The following is a 20,760-nucleotide window of genomic DNA, read 5'->3' on the forward strand; positions in this document are numbered from 1 at the left end:
AATATCTTCCTCTATAAGATTATTAATTAATGTCCTTCTTTGTATCTCTCCCTCTCTCTTGCACAATTTCCTCTACTTGGTTGTGCTAATGACGAATCGATAATGGAATCATTATTACGATTAGGTATGCAGTTACAGCAGGAAGAAATAAGAAATAAATTGTTGCAACCTGCACCGCCGTCATGCTCGTTCGCCTAACGTAACACGAAACTCTCTCTTTCTCTCTCTAACCAACCGAGAATAACTCATAAATATTTTTCACATTAAAGCTGCACTTCCCGTGAAACTCTCCCTGCCACTGGAATTGGATGATTCTGCATTCAAAAGCTTCCAAATAAAGCAACTAGACATCTTTTCTTTGTGAGGGAACTACAAACCGTGTCTAGAGCTAACAATGAAAGCGCTGAGACAATGCTAAGCCTAGGCCGATGCTACGGGTTTTCCTTTATATAACATTTTCTTGACTTACGAATTCTAAAGGAAACTCAGAGAATTTCTGAGAAATATTTAAATGAAGGACAAACCAACGGCAAAGCAATTTCACGCCACAGTCCTAGCCGATGTCATTTTTGTCAACTATAAAAATATTTTTACGTGGTCTGTGGTACTATCGTCCATCCCCTTTAAGTTCCCTCCGGGCGAATGGCTCGGGCAGGCATGTTGTGGAGTCTTTAATGGCGTTCTCTGGACACATTCGCTGCCATGTCATTTTGTTCGATTCCAGGGTTCAGCAATAATCTTTGCTCTTGAGTATGTTAGGTTATTAGGTAGAATATTACTTTTTGTTTGCTGGATGATGCTGAACTAAGCTGAAACAGGTATAAGGCATCAATGGTTATTTGTACTATTCAGATGTGCGTGTTTTGTTCACGCAAAGACTAACAGCTGTTTAAGTGTACCCCGTGCAACTGCAGTAAAGCTGAATATGCAACATTTTCTTTCGTATTCGCCTTCCTAATTCAACCTCACTCCCTAGATATAAAGGCATTTCCATTTTAAAACCTAGTATCTTCTACCTACGCTCAGTATATATATATATATATATATATATATATATATATATATATATATATATATATATATATATATATATATATATATATATATATATATATATAATCAGGATCTCATTTCTTCTTGTATAAGTCTCCATAACCCTAAGTTCGATCACATATAAACAGTGGCGTTCCTGAGGGGGGCGGGGCGCCCGTTTGATATTGCCCCCCGGGCCCCATAGTGAGGGGGCAAAATGCGAAATTTAACGATTGCTGCTATGACAGGACAAGCTAAATCCAGTGGTCCCAAAATGGTCAAGGGCCCCATTTATATTTGGACCCGAAAGTGTGGGGCCCACTAAAGGGCCCCAATTTCCAATTTTGTGAACAAAAATGTAACAAAAATGTTATGGAAAAGAAATATGGCTCTCCAGTGGACCCCTCCCAATCGTAGAGCCCATTATAGACCTTCTCATACGGATCGGAGGAGGGTGGGCAACGTTGATTGGGGTAAGGGCACGGCACATCTAAGGCAATTGATTACTGCTTATAAGGGTCCTAATTATCCTCTGACGGCCCCCATAATCTTCAATTATTCAATGTACACATAGTTTAAAGAAATAAAATGTCTGAAATTTGCATTTACAGGTGCCTTTAAAATGATCCTACAGTTGCTCATATTCTAAAAAATCTCCCCCCCCCCTCTGCTGCTTTGGCTCACTTCGCTTGCCTCCCACTCCATAAGAGGGGTCCCAAATGGGACTGTGCCCCCTGGGCCCCAAAATGTCTAAGAACGCCCCTGCATATAAAGGCAGAACAGGTTTAGGCTCATTTACCAAAAACGGTTTCGTGTCTTTTGTCCTAAGAAGTGAAATAGGTACTTAATGATTATCAAATGGGGTGTTACACCCAGGGTGGAGAAAGGCATGGGGCTAGCACTCTCGTCCAAAAACATTTGCAGTTCCTAGAAAGGGCTACATAGATGGTATAAGAGGTATTGGAAAGGAAAGGGCTTAATATTTAGGAAGTTCGATGTGCCCCTGATAAGCAATCTTGTGTGCGTTCCATAGCTAGTGTTGGGGATACGTGGGTGTCAGGTGAGAAATACTTGTCTCTATGGCTGTTTAATCATTTTAAAGGACGAACCTGCATTGCGAGAACGCAATAACACTGTGGTTGCCAATGGCGGTTTTCGTGACCTTCAGCCGTTCTTCTATCGTCTTTCATGCGTCATGAAAGGCCCGGTTTCGTTTATCCTTCCTCCTTCTTCCGCTGTGATGAATCCGTCTTGCATTACGGAAGACCCAAGGTTGCGCAGAGTTGTCGATAGGCGAATCAACTGAAAGTTGCAAACAGGTGCAACGGTTCTGAGACATTAATGTCAAACGTCAGGGCTTGCCGCTTCCTCCTCCTCCTCCTACTTCCACTGCACGGTCTAATACCTTGCTCGGTCTAATACCCCCAGACTTAGACCTATAATCTCAGATGATTAAAGTCTGTCGGTCTATCTAATGCGCAGTTCTGGGGAAAGGTCATGTCGACCGGTCAAAGAGAAAAATGGACATTTTTACTCGTGTTATTAACGGCCTCGAGACCGAGCTTTGCAGTGACATGCAACTGGGATTTATTATTTGTAACTAACATTTAAGTCTGCGGAAAACGAGGAATGACTTTAAATTCACAGTAAATTTCTAGGTAACTTTATTCCAATAGGCGATTTGTCAATCCAAAATTCTGAGGGACAAACATTCCCGATTCCTTTTTTCATTTAGGCATGTTTTCGTTTCCAAAATCTTTTACAGGATGGTTACAAATCTCGTTTTACTTTCCAGCTGTTTAGTAGACGGAGGGTATATACCAAAATGTTTATATAATATATATATATATATATATATATATATATATATATATATATATATATATATATATATATATATATATATATATATATATATATATATGATATCATAAATCAATTAAGTTAGGCGTGTTATTGTGGTGAAAGGTAGCGTGCCTATGCCTCGACACAGAAGATTTATTGCTGATCTTTGCGGATTAAATCTCCTCCCTGAAGCACGGGCCGCTGCCTCTCATTGATTGCTTAGACAACTTTGTAGGCCAATCGTTAAAAGCGACCACCATCCTTTCGCTTAGCGCGCTTAGTACCATCTTTCACAACGGTAAACTTGAAAGACAGCGGATGGGGGTGCGTTATATAACAGGCGCTCCCTTAGATTCGAAAAAGAAAAAAAAAAGTTCTTGTTTGCTCTCTCTCTCACTCTCTCTCTTTTAAAGGGGATGGTGGTTTCCATTACCGTAAAGCCCTCCTCTCAAAGGGATGATGGGAAGGAAAGCTTCCAACAATATTGCTTTGTAAATTCCACAGAGCACCGACTGGCCTTCGGTGTGCTTGCTTGTGCGTCTGTATGAGAGAGAGAGAGAGAGAGAGAGAGAGAGAGAGAGAGAGAGAGAGAGAGAGAGAGAGATTGTGGGTGTAGTATGTTGCTGAGGGTTTGTGATTCTGGTGAACTGTCTCTGAAAATAATGGAAAAGTAGGCTTAACCAGATGGCGGATTTTAGACTTAAATTTCTGAAATCACAGTCCAAAATAACGAAAAACGAGTCGGAATCAAAATGTTTTATATTTTCATATTACTTAGCTCATGCCACAGATTGTGTGCCTCAAGTGGCAGTTTATAAACTCCTCAAGTACGTAGGTGTGAGGTTTAGGAATACTATCCGCCAGATGTTTAGGTTACTTCATAACATCGTAGAGAAAAGATCTTGGGCCCTTATAAGTAAAAAAAAAAAAAAAAAAAAAAAAAAACGGTAGGTGTTCACGACTTGGCATGTGTAGCTTATTTTGACAAGTGGAAAGAACTTGATTTGCTTGTTCGTTTAGTTTTTATTTCATTCGCTTTGTTTTATTTATTTTTATAAATTGAACTAAGCAATGCTTTGTCCTGAAGGAAAATCAGTAAAATAATGACAAAATATCAATATTCCAGCAAATAATTTTTGAACACTTCGAAACTGTTCACGTATTCTGAGCTAATTCCGAGCTCATTTTGATTATTAACAAGACAGAAACATATGGGACAGTAAATTATATCAGCTGTTATCGACTATCTAACACGCTGTTGCTTAGGGCCCTATCTTATCATGGAATGTGAGGTCATTAGGCTATATCTCATTATATAGTACAAGGTCTTATTATCCCGAGGACGTAGATATGTTGCTGATTTTACTTTCTAAATGTGAAGAAAAATATCCCATATCGCGTGGAATACCATTTAGTGTTAGTAATCTGTTAGGTAGGTCTAACGTGTGAGTAATATCCTTGTGCTAGAAAGCGCAGATCAGCACGCAGACGAATAAAAACCGTTAATACTAAACTATCCCCCACAAGATGAAACAGCTCTAAATATTATGAATAAAAATATCCTATATCGCTTTGAATACCATTTAGTGTTAGTAATCTGTTACCTAGGTCTAACGTTTAAGTGAAAACTCTTGCGATGGAGAACAGAGATCAACAAGCTGACGAATAAAAACCGTAGATATTAATTTATCCTCCCCCAAGACAGAACGGCTGAGCAGTAATAGGCATCTATAAGAAGCGTCGACCTTCAGTGGCGTTCAGTTAAAGCTGTACGTCTCTCCCCTGTGGGTTTCCGCCACCCACCATTACCCCAAAGCCAAAAGCAGCCGCACCAGCAGCAGCAAGCCCGCCGTACTCCCGATACAATAATAGGTCCGCATTGCAGGAGCTTTACGTTATAATGTTAGTCTCACCAGCTCCTCCATCGGCACAGTATGCTTTTCAATTCTATGCAATCAAGCAGGATCGATTGTCGTTGTTTGCTTTCTCAATATATGTCAAGGGAAAGTCCTCGAAAAAAAGGCTATTAAGCAACAAACGCTTTTGCTTCCCTCGGCATAGCAAAACGTCCTTCAGATCGATAGCGGCGTTTGCCAGGTCTGCTGAGAGAGAGAGAGAGAGAGAGAGAGAGAGAGAGAGAGAGAGAGAGAGAGAGTAAAAGGTCCTTTGGGGCGGTATATGCACACATGTTGTCACAGTCGGTCTACTTTCCTCTTGTTTTGGCAGCCAGGGCAACTACATGTTGCACGATAGACTGTGACGGTAATTCAGGTAATATAACCTTAGCTAGGACATTTACATTTACATATGCGTACATGTCATGTGTATGAATAGTCGTATGCATATGTATGACTTCTGTGCATGCAAAACATTATAATAATATAAATGCGTGGTGTTAAACACACTAATTAACTAATAACATTCATGTCTTTCCCGTGCCTTATCTTCCACCAGTCTCACGCATCTCCAGCCTTTAGTCTCATTTTTCTCACCCATGGCAATTGGTTTCGATTTCAGTTCTGCTTTACATGTTCCTGATGGCAAACTTGTGACTCTTTACGAAAGGTTTGTCACAAATATACATGTGGCTTTTTTGTACTCTTAATTTCAGGTCATAACTGATTAACAGTGTAATCACTTTGCTTGGGAATGCCTTCACTCAAAGGAAGCTGCACAAGTGCTCCTACCCCTATATAGAGTTGAAATTAACTTACTTCTCCCTCTCTCACCCTCCATAGCTAAGGGGATAACGTCACTGTTGCCCTAGTTCCCTACCATAAAAAAGTACTGTACAGGCTCTATCCTTTCTCTGACTTCTTGCTTCACTCCACCCATAGAGACCAACCAATTCCCTCCACATGCCTCATGTTCAACCATGCGCTTTTCTAGGTCCATAAGGTCCAAATATGCCACATACACTTTTATTAATACCGTCTCCCTTGTCTAAATATACACCTCTCCCTTTATCAGCCTTTCTGTCATGTGGCTTACTTTCTCAATCAAAACCTATCATATATTTTCCCCTGATACATTAAAAATTCTCTCACCCATTTCTTCAGGAACCGATCTCATCAAGATATAACTTACAAAAACCAAACAGCATCTCACATATAATCCTTTCAACTCAAGCATCTTTCCATTCGTCAACCTCTTAATTACCCTCCTTATATTGCCAAAGTCACTTTCTCAAGCAGTTTCAAACTAACACAGACCTTTGTTTTTTCAGCTCTGCCTCACTTTTATCCACCACATTCAACAAATATTCAAAATACTGTGCTCACTCCACTGAGCCAGGAATGTCTTCACTTCAGACAGCAAATCCCCACTTATTTTCCCATTATGGGCTCCACATGTGCATTAACTTTTTTCTTTGCATTTACTCCACTGTAAAACAATTTATCTAAAGTTCTTACTCCCCTTTTCCCCTCTACATATTGTTAGCACCTGCCCTCCATTTCTCTCACTTTCTTCTAGACTATCCTATTCAACCTTCTTTACGCTTGCACACGATCTATTTTCTCATACCACTCTACCTAAAATAATCTCCTTTTTTCCTTAAATGAACCACTTGTTTCCACTCCCAACCACCTGATATTTTTTTTTCCCTCAACCTACCTTCCAAAGCCCAAACACTCACCCAGCTTTCCCTATGATCACATTGTGGAATTTTACACTGCCCATCTATTCCTTCCCTCACTTTCTCTTATTCTCAGTGCACTTCAGGCTTTTAGTCCTTGTACTCGTATGCTCCTCTTCTTTCCGTTTTGGCAAATTTGCTTGTCTTGGGTCTTATAATATTTGACTGACTTCCCTGGAAAGGTAGAGTCTACAGATTTTTCCATTTTCAATCAAAGGTTGCCAACATTTGGATTTAATACTTTTTTTGTCATGGAACATGAGTTAATAAAATTTGTTGTTATATTCCCATGCAATGAAAATAAAAAAAGTAAAATAAATTTTGTTCACAGAGGTCTAATCTTAGTCTCGATGTTCTGAATCTGCCTTGGTGTTAAGGTACTTGTGTTAGAAAACTTGTCCAAATATCATTGACAGGATCTTCATTGTACAGTGTATAAAGCAAGCTCCCAATACACTCTGCAAGAAAGTGCTGGACCAATAGTGTCTGCCTGTGTGTCCAACTAAGCAGCAGTAAGGTTAGAATTACTGGAAGGCATGTGTAAGATTTGGGCTTTTCAGATTAATGTGGCACTCTAACTACATCATAGCATCATCACCACCTCCAACCCCAAGTGATGCAAAAGGCCTCTGTGAAATTCCACTTGTCATCACTGTGAATCTTCATGTTCCTCAATCTCCAGTCTCCCTCTTTACAGTTCTTATCTCAGTAGGTCTGGTTTCCCAACTCTCCTGGTGTCCACAGAAAACCAGCTGACATTTTCATGTAATGTTTTATTCTCCCAGGGGTTGTGCAAAGGACATGTCCAAGATATCTGCATCTCCCTTTCATTAGTATGTAATCAATATTTTGAACTTTTTCAATTTTCCTTATGATATCATTTCTAACTATCCCATCATCTGATGCCTTATATTCTTCTTCAAAGTTATCTTTCTTCAAAAGTCTGTTACACCACAATTCCAATCACAACACAGCAAAATTTCCCACATACCTGTGAGTAACAAATACTATGCAGTACTGAATGATGTTGAACACATACAGTTAAGGATCTCTGATCAATATAAATATAAGTTAACAACATGCCACTAGGTAAAACTTAATCCTAAGAGAACTTGATGACATGGCATCGTGCAAATTTTATCACTTAAAGTTCTGATAACATCAAGTTAAAAATAGTAATCCATAAATATATAAATAGTTTGATGTCAGGTAGCACTGGGACAATTCTGAAGTGTATTTATAAATGGTTCAACTCTATCTCCCAAAGTAGGTGCAGTGTAAAGACAATGTTTACAAAAGACAGGGAAATTCCTGTTTTAAGCTAACTCCAGCACATCATTTTAACTACGTGCAGTAGTTTTGTTTTCACTTTTGCAAAAATACCAAAGTAATGTACAGCATAATTACAATATTTGATTTCAAAACGACACCATTATCATGAAGAACTAATTAAAATCAAGGGATGAGAAAATACGGGATTTACATTGTACATATTAAGGTAAATTAAGGTACTCTCCTTACCTTTTATTGACAGCTAACCTCCTGGGGTTCTCATCATTTAGAAAACTTTTGGTTACCAAAAAAATGCAGTGAGACTTGCATTTATATTATTCCACTGTTATGTCCTGTAGTTAAAATGAATGAAAAAATGAATGAAAAATGTCATGTCATTTCCTTATAAATTCTTTTATAAATTTTTTGTTTGCATATCCATAATCACGAAATTATTTTAAAACTTGATTGCTGAGCTTTATTGAAATTCACTGAAATTTTCTCAAGAATTTTGCAACATCCATCCTTTAAGAATAATCTTAACTTTCAATGATACTATGGAAACTTGTAGCACTCAACCATCATACACCCATGGCCTAAGAGTTAAATTTCAGGAATTATTTAGAATACATGTTATAGAATAAGGGCAAATTTAAAAATCAAGGAAGGCAGTCAACTAGCTCTTTGTCAAGTGACCAGTTTTTTGAACAGACAGGCATTTCTGAAAACTTGCTCTTTTATGTACATTTGAGAAGTTAACATCCCATTCTCATACAGTATTATTCCTATGTAAACACTGTCTGATTATCAGTTAACTTTTCCTAGTTATACTTGCTGCTTTATGTAAATTTGTTGTGTGCATAATCATATTTTACCAATGGCAATTATTTCCTAGTACTGAGGCTCTTTCAGCTAATCTTACCGCTGAATTAATAAACATTGTTCATGGCCTCAGCTGCCACCCCTGTCCAAATAACCAATCTTGTGATGACAATTTTACTTGCTACTGTCACAAAATTTTATGATTTATCTAAATCTGCAGACCTGTTGAGGAGAGAACTCTATTTCACTTAGTTTAGCTTTAAAAAGGATGAGTTAAATAAAATAAATTGTGAATTCTTGCCATTCAGAAGATGCAAATCAAATCCTATCAAAATCAAAGATGTGGTTAAGATATCAAAAGCAAAGCTACCTACAGTACATCTTAATTGATGCACTGTTAAAAACATCTGTTCCACTGGACCATATACCCCTTGGTAGTCCATGAAGACTGCATACATGAAAGCTAATTGTCAGGATGCTTTGAACATTTCTAGAAAACTGTTCTATATAACTTTGAGTGCTCATGCACATGACTTGAATGATCAGTGATACAATTTCCTTTCCTCACTTGAAACCTGAACCAGTATTATAGGAATGAAAAATACACAAATCAACATCTATCAAAACCTCATAGATTTTAGATTCTATTTATGGTGAAGTCCACAAAATCTGCAGCCACCAGTAACTACACATCATGATGTGAGAATTATTTGGAGCAACAAAAAGTCATGTGATCTACAGCATAATTAAAATGTTTTATGACCACACAGCTGTCATCAAAACAAATTTTAATCTTTTGCACATGACACCAGTATACCTCTAATAGAACTCCAACACCTTTGGACTGCATTGTCTGAGTTTACTGTACAGTTACTTGCATGATGAAAAAATATACCTAAATCCAAACACAATAATGCAAAATATATCTACAACAAATATGTTCAGACAGCCAAAGACATACTTATGTCTTTAGCTGTAGGATGTGCAAATATATTTTAAAAACAAAACACATATACTGCCTTTACCTGCAAATGCCTTTTCCTCAGAGCCAAACTATGCCAGCAATTAAAATCATCAAAAGGATGTTATTGCAGAAACTTAAAATTTTTTTCTCCAACTTTTCAAAACTAATGTCCTGAATATCCTCTGGCATAACAAATTATGTATTAATTCCATAAATTATACAAAGCCTGAATAAATCCTCAAGTATGTTGGATTCCTCACAACTTCAGTATTAAATGAAAAATAATAATAAAAGTAACATCTATGACCATTTAAAAAATAGGCATCCCTATGAAACTGCCTACCTTTTAATAAAGACAAAATTTAAGAACAAATAAATGATTAAATCCAAGTGGCAACATTTTCAGTTCATAAAAAGCACTACACTGAAGTAACAGTCACTTGTACCGACTGTAATCAATCTCATATAACGGACAAAAAGTTGATGAACAGACCATATGAACCAATACTTGAGTAGCCAGATTTCAAATCAACACCTGTTGTTAACATGATTTATGTGACTGTCCACATTTCAACCAAGAGTGATTGTCATGTCACACACAACATCCTGTACAAAATTTTGTCAAGGACTGCTTTTTCATTTTACCCCACCATCCAGTTCTTAAAAAAACCAACTTATCAGCCAAAATGAAGATACATGACTCAGCACAATGGATTTTTTCCTTCCATCTCCATTTATCAACAAAATGTGGTACAAATCAAAGCTGAACTAAAATGTAGCATTTTACTGATAAAGACTTTTGAAATAAAAAAAAAAGCTTCAAGGGTTTTCATTTTAAACATTTGAGTACTCATGATATTAATTATAAGACATATATTACTTTGTCACTTCAAAGGTACTTTTCACAGTACCATATTTCTAAAAAGTTTAACCAAACCACTGAGTTCAAATTCTTAACCCTCATGGAACTGGTCAAGTGCATGGGATAAAGAAAACAAAAAAATAAAAGTAATGGCATTCTCTTTATGACTCTAAAGATGTAAAAACTCCATTATAAACAATTTTAAATAAAGCAAAATCTGTCGAATTACAATATCACTTAATATAAATACTCCCCTAATTAATCCTCAGGCTCGCTCTTATCACCTTCTTCGTCCTTCTTTTCTTCGTCTTCTTCTGAATCAACATCAATGCCACCCATTCCCACTTCCTCTTCCTCGTCATCATCGTCACCGGCAACTTCTCTGTTTTCTTCCTCAGCCTTCTCCAACTGTCGAGCCAGATCTGCTTCTTCAACATCAGTCACAATCTGGAAAAACCAAATAAACATTCATTACAGACATGGCATAGGAATGAAATACAGAATTTAGAGAAAAGGCCTAGAGCTGGGACCTATGAGGTCATTCAGCGCTGAAAGGGAAATTGAGAGCAGAAAGGTTCAAAAGGTGTAACAGGAGAAACATCTCGCAGCTGCCCTATGATTCAATTGCTAGAATAGGGTGGATAGCAAGATGGAAGAGAGAATTTGAAAGGAGGTACCATAAAAGGAATGAAAGGGGTGCAGCTAGGGGATGAAGGGATGCTGCAAAAGAATCTTAAGTAATGGCTAAAGTGCACCACGTGAGGTGCATTGACGGCACTAATCCCCTTATGGGGAGATATGACACAAAATATAATGAGCAACTTGTTAAAACAAAATTTGTAAGCTCCCTGATAAGTGATCCAGGAACTAAGGAATCCCAATCTCTTATAATCATGTATATATAAAAAGCTAAAGCTTTCATACAGGACATAATTCAGCCAAACAATGTTTTGTAAGTATTGCTAGAGATGCATAAAAATGTGTACTCTTCTACTTGAACAAAAGAACATTGAAAGCACTATCTTTTTAATTTGGTGGCAATATTGTAATTTATATCCAAAAGAGTTTATAATCCAAATGAAAAAATTTCTCAAACACATAAATGCAATTTGTATACTTTTGGTTGTAAAACATCCAATATAATCTCACCTTAGGAGCCATCTTGACCACTAACGTACCACCAAAACCAGTAATCTTTCCAGTAACCTGCTGTATAGCATTTTCCAAGGCCTTTAGGCCATCCTGCTTCTCAGTGGTTTGTGTGGTCATAACTGAAAAAGTAAGGGCATAAGGTTACTAAATTTAAGCCATACATACACACACACACAGAGAGAGAGAGAGAGAGAGAGAGAGAGAGAGAGAGAGAGAGAGAGAGAGAGAGAGAGAGAGAGAGAGAGACTAAACTCTCCCTCTTTGTTTACTTTACTGGAAGTCAAGGCTTGATTTAGAGAACATTTGAATTATGGGAAGAAAAAAAAAATTGTTTGATCCAAATTACCCTGAAACCATACTATCTTAGGAAATTTCAAAATATGTTACAATTCACTGCCTTAATAATAACTAAAAGAGCAAATTTACTAAGAATGTACAAAAAGTTCTTTGCTCTTCTGGTGGTAAACATTTCCGAAGCAACAATACTTTCCATTTCATTACCAATGATTTTGCTTCATGTATCACTCTGAAGCTGATACATCTTAGTACATTAAATTTATATGTCACCTACTAACTACTGCCTTTATTACAGATATTACAGGTAATTTTTTACTCAAAGAACAATAAACTAAATGTATTTTCTGTTAAAATCAAACTTTTCCACAAACTACAAAAGTATTCAGAGAACAAGTAAAAAAACTAAATATGCAATGAACATTAAGTTAAAAAAAAAAAAAAAAAAAAAAAAAAAAAAAAAGCACCTTGCTTCAGAACAAGGAAAAAATCATAATGCAATTAGATCAAATATATTTCCAAATAATGCATTTCCATCCTAAAAGTTTACGTATTATTTACATCAACTAATATCTTCATCCATCAGGATGTCTTTCTCGCAAAGAATAATCCTGTTGATTAGTTAGATCCTTGGGAAAGGTAAGTTCACTGATTAATTACTTTGAAAAAAAACCACAGGAAATTGCACTTCACCCAATCAGTCTAATTTTCATTTCCACAGATAAGGTGATTTTTGCAGTGCAAACAAACATTGCAAACCGAACACTTACCATAGAGAGGGGAGCAATTAAGTTTATTCTGATGGGGATTTCTTCTGTTGACTGTGAAATTCCTTCAAATAATGCACTCTTGACAGCATCAATACCCTCATACTCAAAACATGATACTTCGATGTCCGCACGGATCTTAACTGCCTGTGACTGCAACTTGCGTTGAATTTGAGTTAAAAGGACTGTCTTGGTCTCCTCATCCAGATTACATTCTTCCAAAATACTTGTGTCACTGGAAAAAACAAAAAGGGAATTATTTAGTTTTTTATTTTCTTTACCTTCACACTAAAATCTACTTAATGCATGCACAAGAGAACCAATGTAACAAGTGTAAATACTGTACCATGGAAAGTATTAGAGAAAGTAGGAAAATTATAACGTTTATCATATAACAACAGAATTCAAGCACTGATTACATGTAAAATATGTACCATGGAAAGTATGAAAGTATTAGAGAAAGTAGGAAAATTATAAAGTTTATCATATAACAACAGAATTCAAGCATTGATTACATGTAAAATATGTACCATGGAAAGTATGAAAGTATTAGAGAAAGTAGGAAAATTATAAAGTTTATCATATAACAAGTTGAGGAGCATGATCTCCCCTGCCAAGCACATTCACCAAGCCTTGTTAGCTTTTTAAAATGTGAACGAGAAGATGCACAGTAAAAGCCAGGGACACTGAGCGAACCAGACTAGTTATCCTTTAATTTTAAAACTCAACTGTTAACTTCACAAGTTGCTGAATGTTTATCCTCCCGAGGTTCCAGGGGTTTTGTTGTGTGCAGACACATTCCCAGCTGCTCTCCCAGGATTTAGCATCTTTTTGTGTGCCTTTCATTATCATCCATTCATTCTTTTACCTATCAGTTTTTTCCTCTGCTATGGTAGTGTTTTAAAGTTAACATTATATACTATATATATTTTTTCTTCTTGGCTGGAGTCACTGCTACTGTGATTGTTGCTAGTATTTTGTTTTTAGTGAAAGTAATTCTTTCATTTCCTTGCCTGGGACTGCCTGTTCTTCATCCACAGTGGGATGTGGTTCATTATCACAGTTAACAGTTTTACCCAGTATTCAATTTAGCAAACCACTTTATCATTTGTGCATCTGTTTTGCCATACTGCCCACAATAAAAGGTTTCTATCAATTTTCCATTTTCTGTTCTGCCTTTAAATGTTTTTGCTTTACTTAAAAGGAAGTTATATTTATTTATTATTATACTAATTTTATTACCTGTTTTCTTTCCTCCTTCCTTGTGTCTTGCATGTTTAGGAGAATTTTAGTATTCATTAATATGTTGCAAGAACTTGTATATTTATGACAATTTTGCATTTTAGCCATTTCCCATCCTTGTCCTTGTGTGAGTGTTACATTTTACCACAGTGTAGAGGCATGTTTGCAGCTCCGCATGTCCTCAGATATGAACCAGCATTTAAAGTGCCAGTCATGGAGAAGGCAACAGTGTTCCCTGCAGAAGATGTGTTCAATGCGAGTGATCTAGTCCACTGATCACTGGTTTCTCTAGGCACAGAAGAAACCTTACAAAGCATCAAGCACTGTGATCTCAGCAGATGCCTCTTCAGTCTCCTCCTGGTTTATGCATGGGCTCCTGTGGTGAACCATTGATTCTCTTTGGAATGGAATGGAATATATAGTTTATGACAAAGGCCAAGCACTGGGACCAATGCAGTCATTCAGTGCTGGAAAAGAAATTGAAAGTAGGTAGGTTTGAAAGGTGTAACAGGAGGAAAACCTCGCAGTTTCACTATGAAATAATTGTTAGGGGAGGGTGGATAGCAAGATGGAAGAAAGATAATATGAATGGAGGTATAGTAAAGGGAATGAAAGGTGTTGCAGCTAGGGGCCAAAGGGATGCTGCAAAGAACCTTTAGTAATGCATACAGTGCACCTGTGAGGTGCACTGATGGCCCTAACCGCCTACGGGGGCTTCCCATTCATGTCAAAGGTGTTAAAGGCATGGTGTATATGCCTTTGTTAGACATACCTATTCTCAGGGTGTTGTTTTCCCTTTTAAAAACTTACTTCCCCTAATGTCCCCTTCACCAGGGGTTCAACAAGCAACCCCCTATGGAAGGAATTTTCTGATTGCTTGCTTCATCATCTATCAACCTTAGTTCTTTGTTGGACTCTCATACCCGGCTAATGAAGAATTAAGAGGAATTTATTTCTGGTGACAGAAATTCACTTCTTGTCATAATGTGGTTCAGATCCCACAATAAGCTGTAGGTCCCGTTGCCAGGTAACCAGTTGGTTCTTAGCCAAGTAAAATAAGTCTAATCCTTCAGGCCAGCCCTAGGAGAGCTGTTAATCAGCTCAGTGGTCTGGGTAAACTAGGATATACTTTTTTTTTTGAGCTTCATCACACCTGCTCATCTCTCAACTACACCCACAGCCTCTGTGTTCACCAATATGCACTCACTTTGAGGTCTCCTGATACATCTTTTCTGAATGAATGAATGAATGAATAAAGAAATTTAGGTTGGAAGAAGCAAGAAATGGGAACTTTCAGCCATTCAGTGTTTACGACAGACAACAGGGGCCTGGCTGGACAGCAAGACAAAGATTTCCTGAAAATAATGCTGATGACCTGAAAAGAATGACTAACCTTAATAAGTTAATATCCTTATTTCCCGAGGCTGATCAAAGTGATAAAACTTTTAATAAAATTGGTGAAACAAACATATACTTACGTAACAGCTTGTTTGAAAACATCATAAGCACACGCCTGTTTCTTGTATTTTTCTTCAAAATGCCAGGCAGTTTTGCGATAAAGTTCTTCCACTTGATCTTCTGATGTATAAGCTAAAAGCTCCCCTACGTGTCGAATGATTGAATTGACAGCCTTTGCCTTGGCAAATTTTTCTGTACATCTTTCAACATCTTCCTTTGACACTCTTCTTTTGGACAGATCGATGTAACCTAAGGAAAAAGTAAACCACTCTTTGAGAATTTTCATTACTATTAAAAAATACATTAATTTAAAAAACCATGATAATTTTGTAGCTACAAGATTTACACAAAGGTTATATACAGTATATTCCAAGTTATCCTGAATCTGCTTAAATAACATCCTAACTGGAAGTATAAGTAAACTGCAGCCAAACATTCGAAGAAAATACATGACAAGCTTTGCTAAATGGCTTATCAGTTCTGATGCCATTTTGGAAAAAGACTAACGAATGTTATACAGTATCTACCAAGTCCTCTGACTCTCAGAGTAGGAGAGAGACTTCATTTAAAGCCAAACAGTATCCAAGGGAATTATAATCCAGATTAACAATACTAAGTAATTTGATAAAAAAAAAAACCTTTGAACTCACTATTAGAATAATGAGGACAAGTAGGTGAAAAAGTGTGATAAGTAAAAATATGAAGTTTAACAAAACTTGGTAAAAACCCAGTATACAAAATTCATTATCATATGCTCCCATACACTTTTTCCTTCTACTTTACCACTATTACCATGTACCAATACTTTTAGCTTTGAATAGCAAAATAGACATGATAAACTATAGTTTGAATTTTCATATACTTAACAACTACATAAAGTATGCAATAAAACTTTCCTAACCACCGGTACCAAAATCAAATACCGCAGTCTTTACGGGAAAGGATATTCACTAAAATTAGACCTACTTAAGAGTACTGTAATTTTTTAGCATACACCTCAGAAAAATTAAAAACAGGACACATCAGTGTTACAAGAATGTTTTAATCATAATAAATTTAGTGTACTTTATATTTAAAAAAACTACTTCTATACAAAGCTTAACACATACTATGTTCTACTCAACCGAGTACCACACTAACACATCCCATCAGACTTCAATAATACCATGAATCACTCATATTGCTTCCATACCATCTTGGGAATCATACAATTTCGGTTCACCAAAACATTGTACGTACCTAACCTTTGCTTTTAAAGTATTTTCTACATGCTATTTATTTGGGTGTAGCAAGATGTATTGTAAAATTTCAAACTAATTACAATGTAAAAAATAAAAAACAATTCTTTACCTTTCTCTTTGTCAACTCTGATTACTACAACTGGTTCAGTCTTTCCAACTCTAATTAATTTATTCATAGATCGGATACGTCTACGTGAGAGTTCTGACAACAGGATCATGCCTTCAATGTTGTTGTATTCAAGAAGATGGACATATGCCCCCATCTCTGCAATACTTCTGACTGTTACCATCACCACGTCATCCACTTCGGGATACCTCTGGGAATAATATCTACAAAACAGCGGCATCTTGGCTTTGTGCTAGTTCTGTAAAACAAAGGATATCATTAATTACAAACAAACTAATAATGCCACACAGCACCCTAACATTTCAAGTATATTTTATTTCTTAGAAACATACTAAAGTATTGTGTTGCAACTTTTTCAATATTTTTTAACTGATTGCAGCAGTTTCCATTAACTAAAAATGAACTTCTCTCATTCCCTTCCTCACTGGTTCTACAAATGTCTACAATTACCTGGTGAAGGAATGAACTTTTGCCAAATAATGAATTGTCTCTTTTAACAAAAACTATTAGGAAATCTTTGACAAGCTATTGAGGCAAGAGCTCTACTAAGCTTTGACTAGTCTTGGTGGATTCAACTGAGTCTCATATTTGTCCATGTTAAAAGATACCTGCATCAACACAGGGTCAACACCAAGATGCTTACAATAATTAATAATTAAAATGTCCTTATACATCTAAATGGTTACATCTCAGTTGAATCCATCAATCATATTATCAAACTATGTCTGAAGGAAGTCACAAAATCCAGTGTACTCCTTAGGTTCAAAACTAAATTCTTGAGATCTGAAGGAAGTCACAAAATCCAATGTAGCTCCTTACAGGAGGTCTTTCAAAACTACTTCTACACCTCCTTCCCAATGAGAAGACAAGAAGGGCAAGCAGATGAGGCACAGGGATCTCCCACATGCAACTCCACAGGAACAGCAGGAACAGTGGGCTCCCTCAGCTGTAGTTAAGTGGTCCACGAATTTGGCAAAGGAAAGGTCCCCAGGAATGCCTAGAGATGGCCACATCCTCACAAGGCACTCTAATGATTAAATTATGACTGGACCAGCACAAGGCAGGGGTAGGAGCCAGCAAACCAAGAGCACATCCCAGTCTTATCTAGGGAGAGCAAAGAGCACTAGTTGTCACTGTTGAAAAGCATGCACTGAATTACCACCTACACATGCTTATCCTTTTAGACTAAGCCAGAGGAGAAAAATATATGAGGCTGGGAGGAGGAGGGTCAGTTTAGTAAGACAAAACCAAAAAGGTGTATTTTTCCTGGCCTCTCCCCTAAAAAGACAAAGACACCAACAAACATCTTTGGGCCTTCCTACATTTCTTGGCAAAACTCTTCCACTGGCACACTCCAAGCAAGGAAGAATCAGGTTTCCTTGGTCAGGTTAGGATGGGGGTTCAGGAGGGCAAAGCCCCCCAGCCAGGTAAGGACCCAGTGCCACAGCAAAATGTGTGTGCAAATATCCTAAAACAAAGGAAAACAGAAGACAAGCAACGGGAGAAATTCAGGCCTGGGTAAAACTGAATGGTACTACCATGGCCTGGTTCCTGCCAATTGCCAACTGGAATATATACAGTAGTAAAACATCACTTTAGTTGCGGACTGACTTCCTGCCAGATGCCGACTGGGACAGGTTACTGCCTTTTTTGTGGGGTTAGGGCATGTCACCCAAGTTAGGTTAGGTAGGTGAGATCTGGTTAGGTCAGGACCTGGCATTATAGGAAAGGCTATGTCTACTTATATGAGAACCTGTCCAATCGACGAATGAAGGGAATCAAGCTGTGAAACTAAAGTAAATTTTACCTATAAATTTTTTTGTTTGTCTTTGTTTGTGTTTATGTATTTTGTTTATTTCAAGATATTTTCCATCTTTTGTTTAGGCTATGTTAATGTTTATGACTAAGGGCTGGTACTAAACACAGTGCCCATTCTCCAAGTAAACTGGTAATTACTGAACGAAAAGGACACAGCAGAAGTCTACCATTTTCCCATAAGCCTATATGGTGATTGCAAAATTCACAAGGTAGACAAATTTGCCCATATCGCAGGTTGGAAAGTCCTCTTACAAACACCACTGTCTTTCAGCTCAGCCATGTCGAGAGTTCCGAGGGATAATGTTCGTTTCCGTCCAAACATCCCTACTTGATTTTTTATTATATGGTTACCTTTCGAATCTTCATAAAAAATTGAAAAAAATAATCTATACACAATTCGGCACAATTCTTGCAAGCTAATACTTATCACAATAAAAATTAAAACATATGTAAATAATTGAGGATGTTTTCAAAGTTCCAACTTTGAGATGTGCACTTTGGGGTATTTGATCCCCAGGGGCTAAACTTGGCAAAACACATTTGACCCCCGGGGGCTAGGCTAGTACGAAAGACGGCAAAACTGTAGATGCATCGATGTTTCCCATGTTTAGAACTAGCCCTCGAGTGGAATTGTAGTTCGGACCGGAAACGAACTTTTACTAGTTTTAGGCTAAAGATGACGGCCAAACTTAGATGCATCACTAAGTTCGGCCATGTTTAAAGTACAATAGCGCGAGAGATGGTAGCCTATTGCCCAAGGTTACGCCCTCACAGGCTACAACAACCTCCCCCTGTGATTTGAAGCCAAGCCGGGTAGGGATAGGTCTAAAACAGCCATACCTTCGTAGGCCTACCGAATTCCAACCATCCCCGAAATCTTTGGACCTACCGAAGAAGTCACGCCTGAATCATCACCGTCTTCTAGAAGCTCAGGCCTAATATAAAACCAGGCTGGATTCTATCGAATAAAATAAACTCTTCCTGATTTAATTAACCTGGTAACTGAATAATTTTAACCTGCAGGCTCACCATAGGCCTATGTTGGGCCTCCTGTCAAAATCGTCAGCCTAAGGTAAGAACAGCTGTAGGACTCCGAGACACACACGGCTATTTTCGTCCACCATGGCTTCAAGCGTTACTCAACGTTAATAATATTTCATTTGCTAAATCATTTATCGTTGATTATACTTACAATAACCTCCGGAGTCAGAGAAGTGTTCTTAAATAACATTCAATTAGGCTTAACGTCACTTCAACGAATACACGTTGGTACTGTCTACTGCCGGGGTGTGAAGCCAGCGGACATTTTTCAAGCGAACGTAAAGCGTGCGATTTCGTCCGATATTTTCTGTTCGATTGGTTCGTATAAGATTTATTTGAGCGAATTCCTTATTATACTACCAAGATAAATGTATATAGAATTTATTTGTCATATAATTATGTCTAAAACTCAAGTGAGAATCGACGAATTAAACTGGAGATGTTGCATCATCCTCGCGCGAAAGTAACCAGGTTTTGAACTCTACTTTCTCTCTCGCTTTCTTCTTCTTGTGAATTTCTATGGGAAAACATCGACCGAAAAGACTAAGAACGAGAAATTCTGAGCTCTAGAATTATCAGACCTGCCTACTGCAGGAAAGGAATCAGGGAAACAAGAAGACTAAAAAGGATTACGAGACTCGGCGTTGGATGAAATCTGTCACCGAACCGAGAAATATGTCACGATGTTGTGCTGTCTCTCAGTTAACAACAACTGTTGCAGGTATATTTACAATACACTTTTACAGCTGGGCACAGAGCTTAAGTTAATAATTCTTGATCACAACAATAAACATAATAAGACTGGTTTATTTGCATAACTTTTCTACTTTTTCTTTAGCTTTTTTTCTTTTTGCGTTCCGTATTTTATCACGTCTAATACCTGACACGAACTGCACTCATTCTCCAATGTTTCTTTCTATGATCAGATTTAGATTATCTCGTTACCTTTACTGGCCGATTCATCTCTGGTACTTCACGAATTTTTGTCTCTTCAAACACTATTACACCTTCTTGTAAGCAATACCAGTTCTAGATAATTTTATGTAAACAAATAAATCAATATTGGATTTAATGCCACTTCTTCCTTGTGTCGTTCCTCATTGGCAGGGTGAGTGCCGTTCTCGGCCAGCACTCTGCTGGCCCCGCGTTCGATTCTCCGACCGGCCAATGAAGAATTAGAGGAATT

The 20,760-nt window shown here is 37.4% G+C and overlaps 1 protein-coding gene across 1 annotated transcript; it reads right to left on the minus strand.

The window, feature by feature from the left end:
• Window positions 1-10,575: 10,575 nt before the first annotated feature.
• Window positions 10,576-20,076, minus strand: eIF2alpha (eukaryotic translation initiation factor 2 subunit alpha). The gene is made up of 6 exons (XM_067124817.1): window positions 19,726-20,076; window positions 16,698-16,953; window positions 15,368-15,596; window positions 12,647-12,882; window positions 11,584-11,705; window positions 10,576-10,881 (listed from the first exon to the last, which is right to left on the minus strand). The coding sequence occupies exons 2-6, from the start codon at window positions 16,933-16,935 to the stop codon at window positions 10,693-10,695; spliced, it is 1,014 nt and encodes a 337-aa protein (XP_066980918.1). The 5' UTR covers window positions 16,936-16,953; window positions 19,726-20,076; the 3' UTR covers window positions 10,576-10,692.
• Window positions 20,077-20,760: the final 684 nt, after the last annotated feature.

The sequence above is a fragment of the Macrobrachium rosenbergii genome, chromosome 22 (genome assembly GCF_040412425.1).
Source record: "Macrobrachium rosenbergii isolate ZJJX-2024 chromosome 22, ASM4041242v1, whole genome shotgun sequence".
NCBI classification, from domain to species: Eukaryota; Metazoa; Arthropoda; class Malacostraca; order Decapoda; family Palaemonidae; genus Macrobrachium; species Macrobrachium rosenbergii.

What these genes read in the sequence shown, in the direction of transcription:
- eIF2alpha (XM_067124817.1), bottom strand. Translation starts at nt 16,935, where the DNA reads ATGCCGCTGTTTTGTAGATATTATTCCCAGAGGTATCCCGAAGTGGAT. An exon ending in GTTTTCAAACAAGCTGTTAC is followed by an intron (nt 12,883 to 15,367) that starts GTAAGTATATGT and finishes TGTTTTTTCCAG; the next exon opens with TGACACAAGTATTTTGGAAG. An exon ending in TGCTCCCCTCTCTATGGTAA is followed by an intron (nt 11,706 to 12,646) that starts GTGTTCGGTTTG and finishes TTACTTTTTCAG; the next exon opens with TTATGACCACACAAACCACT.